This window comes from Otolemur garnettii, unplaced genomic scaffold (assembly GCF_000181295.1).
Source record: "Otolemur garnettii isolate 467f Iridium unplaced genomic scaffold, OtoGar3 scaffold00128, whole genome shotgun sequence".
Lineage (NCBI taxonomy): Eukaryota > Metazoa > Chordata > Mammalia > Primates > Galagidae > Otolemur > Otolemur garnettii.
Genome location: NW_003852523.1, coordinates 1,352,522 through 1,357,443, shown reverse-complemented (window position 1 = coordinate 1,357,443; position 4,922 = coordinate 1,352,522). Strand labels below are relative to the sequence as shown.

The window sequence follows — 4,922 nt, the reverse complement described above, 5'->3', positions numbered from 1 at the left end:
AAAATATATAGGCATAAACCCCAGAGATGTGCACTGCCTACACAAAGAAAACTTTGATACACTCCTGAAACCCTACCCCCAAAAGGAAGTCTTGAAAATGGAGAGACCCAGAATGCCCATGGACAGGAGCCTTGGTGTCAGAAAGATTTCCACGTTCTCTGCAGAGATGTGTGCTGTGAGTGCAGCCCCAGTGAACACACCAGGTCCTCTCTGTTCAGGAGAAACTGGGTAAGCTAATTCTAAAATAAAAATACGCGGAAAACTTCTACATGAAAAGAAGTGGGGGCCCAGACACGTGGATGCCCATCTTCATAGCAGCTCTATTCACGACAGCCAAAAGCTGAAAATCCATGTGTGTCCGTGGATGTAAACAGTGTGGTAAACATCTCAACAGATTATTATTCTGCCTTAAAGAGGATCAGGACTCTGCCCCATTCGTGCTACAAGGAGGATGAAGCCGAAGACATCATGCTGAGTGAAGTAAGCTGGTCAAAAGTGACCGACACTGTGTGACTCTGCTCAGGTGAGTTCCTGAGGGGAGTAAACTCCACAGAGGCCAAGAGTGGAAAGGTGGGTGCCAGGGGCTGCAGAGGGCTGAGAAGTTAGTATTTCATGGGGACAGAGTATCAGTCTGGGGGAAAAACGTTCTGGAGATGGATGGTGGGGATGGTTCCGTGACAGCTTGAAGGCACCTGATGCCTCTGAACTGAACATCTAAAACTAGTTAAGATGGCAAAATCTATGTGATAAATATTTTAGCCAGATAAAAAATCAAGGAAGAAAAGATGTGGGGGCCATATGGCCACGCTGGCTGTGCAGGGTAGAGAAGCACTGTATAGAGTTTATACATAACTGTATATATAGCGTGACCACATTGATACTGATCAAGAACAGAGACCCAGCAGACCAGGAGATGGGTCTAGACAAAGGTCAGCTGGCAGAAGGGAAGGGAGTGCATGACGGGGCGTGTCGCTGCCGTGGGGACAAGACGGCCCTTGATGGATGGTGCCGGGCCCAGGGCTGAGCCATCTGGTCCCGCCTCATTCTTGTCATCTGATCATTCCAAATGGATCACGGGTACAATATAAAACTTAAAATAATAAATTACTTGAAGGAACTATCATGCAGCTGTTTATGATCTCAGAAAGGCAAAGTCCTTTTCAGGTGTGACTAAAAAATATAAAAGCCCAAAAGAAACAACTACATAATCTGACCCACAGGTCTGGAAAACTTCAACACAGTCTAAACCCACCATGGACAGAGTCACAGGGAAAATGACAAAATGTGGTGTTTTTCATCCCGTCAGCTGAAAGACCTTGAGGACAAAAAGGAGTTTTTCCTGAGCTAGGAGAAATCCAGCCAGTGGACTCCAGGTGCTGGGATTTGGGCCCCGCCAGCCCCATAGCCCCACACCAGTTCCTTGGAATATATCTCTTTACATACATACATACATACGCCCTATGTTCTGCTCCCCTGGTGCCGAGACATGGGAATTTCCACTCTACCAATTTACGTTTCCAGATACCTGATGTACCAACAAGGCTATTCAGGTCAGCACCCCTGCTTCAGCACAGAGGCCAGAAAAGAACTGTGCCCAGTATGGCAAAATATATGTTATAAATATTAACATACAGAGCCATTATAACAGGGGACTGGCTCAAATGCTGTCTGTGAGATGGTGCACTTGGCAGCCGTCACATAAAGAATGAGGTGCCCCCTGTGAATTGAAGTCAACCCTTCCCAGAGTCAGCAGAAGAGGGTGCAGGCAGCCTGCGCACTCCCTAACAGTGGTGTGAAAGCGATTCTAAAGAGGCACACACGGGGCTGTCCAATGCATGGATTTGCCCTGGGAGGACAGAAAGGGCCGGCTTCCGGGACGAGCCACTCGGGTCTGGTGGGCTTGGTTGGAGACTCACTTTCTGCTGTTGCTCACTCTACCTTGTGGACTTTGTGCACCTGTGTGCCTTACCTGCTCATTCTAAGAGGCGATGTGAGCAGCAGAATGGTGTTGAGCTCAGCTGTCTCACGGCTACCTGGCTGCACTCAGTGTGCACCCCTCCCAGTGTCTGCAGGAGGCAGAGTCTGCCTTAGACAGTGCGGTCTCTCTCCAGCAGCAGTGTGGGCTGGGCCATCTTCTGTGAGTCCGGGCCCCACCCAGACCTGCAATCAGCACTGATTCTAACACGATGCCCAGGAGGCGTGTGCATGCAGAGTGAGAGCACTGTCTTAAAGCCTCCATAGAGTGCCCTGGTGCGCACAGGGGCTCTCCTGGGCTGTACCTGTACTCACTGCCTCCTGCCCAATGGTGAACCAGATGTCACTGTCACGTTATCTGCCATGCACAGTGTCAGTCAGAGCACAGTCTGCAGCCTCCCCTTGGTGAGCTGCCTGCGCATTCCAGCAGTGTCTAAGGAATTTAGCCACACCCATCTCATGGACTATCCACTAAAGTCTGAGGAGGAGACAACATTTGACAGAGAAGAAAGCCAAGGCTCAGAGAGTAAGTAACTTAAGTAACTTGGCCAGGGCCACACAGCCAGTCAAATGCCGACGCTAATGGCTTTAGGCCACAACCTCTTCTAGGGAGGTTGAGCTGCTTCTATGGAGGCTAATGGAGAGCTGACCAGCGGAGGTGACTGATGGTCAACTACGGAGAGAAGAGACTGAGGAGAGAGGGACGTACGGAAGGGAAAGTAACAACACAACCCGCCACCCGCCCCTGCGAGGCCCTGGCGGACTCACCTGGTGGTAGGCCATCAGGTGCTGGAAGATCTCAGCCATGGAAGACTCTTGAGAGAGCTCTGAAAGTTTCTGGAGGTTCACACTGCCGAATTTCTTGCTTTTCTTTTCTTCCTCCATGTCCTCCTCGCGGACCCTCTGCAGCGCGCCCCGGTAGGCCTGGTCCTGGCAGTAGACAATCTGCTCCATCTGGAAGTGAAGTCGGATCGACTTCTCTGCTTCTTTTTCTTTTTCTATTCTGATATCTTCGATTTTGGACTATGGTAAAAGAGAAGCACAGCTCGATTTCCCTTCAGAAGCAAATCCCCAAGCTGGAAAAGCCGGTACACGTCTGGTTGCCCAGTGGGAACAGAAGACCCGAGGGGCTCCGTCCCCAGAAGCCTGCCTTTCTCCAGCTTTCTGTCCTCCTAGGGCAAATCCGTGCATTGGACATGCCTCTGCGTGTGCATTTTAGAATCGCTTTCACACCATGGTTAGTGGAGTGCACAGGCTGCCTGCACTCTCTTCTTCTGCTGGCCCTGGGAGGGACCCCCACGCAGGGGGCCACACGTGAGACCAGGACGCTCCTGGGGCCTGGGAACCTAGTGGACTCTGTCCTCAGTCCCATACTCAGCTGCTTTCTCTTCTCTTTTGGGGGCTCCACGCCTGGTGGTGAGGAGTGTCGTGCCCATCATGGGCACACAGGGAGAAGAGGGGGGTACAATGTAAGCCAGTCAGCTTCTATGCTCCCCGTTCCTGGGGTTTAGAGACCATGGCTGCCAAAAAGCCAAGGAGGAGCGATGCTGATGGAGCACCTGCACCCCAGACTGGCGAGCACAGGCAGCAGCGTGCACAGCGCTGGGTGTGCCCTAAACATTGCCTGAGGCCATCGGACATTCCTAGGACGGCTTCAGTCCCATCTCACGGGGGAGGCTGGTGCAGTGGCACGTCCCACCTCCAGCTCCGGGATGACAGTGCCAGTGTCCCCATCTCTGCTGGAGACTCCTATTACTGAGAGCGAATGAGTCTGGTCTCTTGGCACAAATCGTCCCCACGGCTGCGGGAAGAGGGAGCATCTCATTTTCTCTTGGCTCTTTCTTTACTCTCCGAGATACTTTTTTCAGACTTAGCTTCCTCAAGGAGTTTCTGGATTTGGGGCCACTTTCTCTAGATGTGACCATCTTCTACACTCACCCTCACGGTGGAGCTCTCGTTCCCATTAGTTCATTCTCTCTCCCTTTATTGCTTTTAACTAGACATCGCCAGTATCATCATTAGTAAAACTCATGGGGGACCTATATTATTTGCTTCTCTAAGTATATACAACAAGGCTAAAATGGTCTTAATCCAAGATATCTGTTTTCTAGTATCAGGCTTAATTTATTATTTTTTATAACACGTAGTTGGTTTTACCTTGGTAGTTCTGTGGAGGTTAAAAAATTCTTCAAAACTTTTTGTCGAAACATTTGTGAAAGCCATTCGGACCATATCTGATGAAAGAAAGAAGCAGAGTTCAGTATTGGTAGGACATTTGTACTTGTTCTAAACAGTAAAAAAAATCTGATGATAAAATGGTAAGAATCACAGTCTCTTCCCCCACCCTTCTCATTTTACATAAAAAAGGAAGGTCTGTTCTTTGCTTAACGCCCCACTGGAAGAAATTTAAAACCTAAATGTTTCCTGGTATATATTTTTGACATTTGAACTTCTTATTCTAAATAAAATAGCTGCAAAATATGTGATTTCTGGGAAATTATAAATATAATAATATTTAAATAAAACTGTCAAATCACTCTCAAATATGTATGTCAATGGAATCTGAATGTCCACATTGTCCACTTAAAAAGAGATATAAGAACAAGCTCTTATTTAGATAAAAAAGAGCATTATTCATCTTTTATTTCTGAAACTCGTATTTCTATTCTACTTCCTCACAGAATTTTCATTGTAATTTTTATTGTACAGTATCTTTATGTTGGAATATATTTTATTGATATTCATGTCATATATTTCTAGAACAGAAGAAGGTGTGCATATGTATGTTTTTTAACTGTTTTATATGATTATAAAGCTCTAAGTATGAGAAACTTTCTTCTGGAGTGGAGTAAGAGTGTATACTTGAACAAAGTAACACAATTACAGATTTGGGTATATAATTACAAAGCCCAAAAGGTAAAATTGTATTGGAAATACAATTTTTTTTT

The 4,922-nt window shown here is 47.3% G+C and overlaps 1 protein-coding gene across 2 annotated transcripts in view; it reads left to right on the top strand.

Moving 5' to 3' along the window:
• Positions 1 to 4,922, top strand: part of TMPRSS2 (transmembrane protease, serine 2) — a 54,625-nt gene that overhangs the window by 42,551 nt on the left and 7,152 nt on the right. For both annotated transcript variants that reach the window (XM_023518095.1, XM_023518094.1), the window contains 2 exons: positions 2,076 to 2,080; positions 2,115 to 2,116. In XM_023518095.1, the coding sequence (XP_023373863.1) occupies positions 2,076 to 2,080; positions 2,115 to 2,116 (7 nt within the window). The remainder of the gene's footprint in view (positions 1 to 2,075; positions 2,081 to 2,114; positions 2,117 to 4,922) is intronic.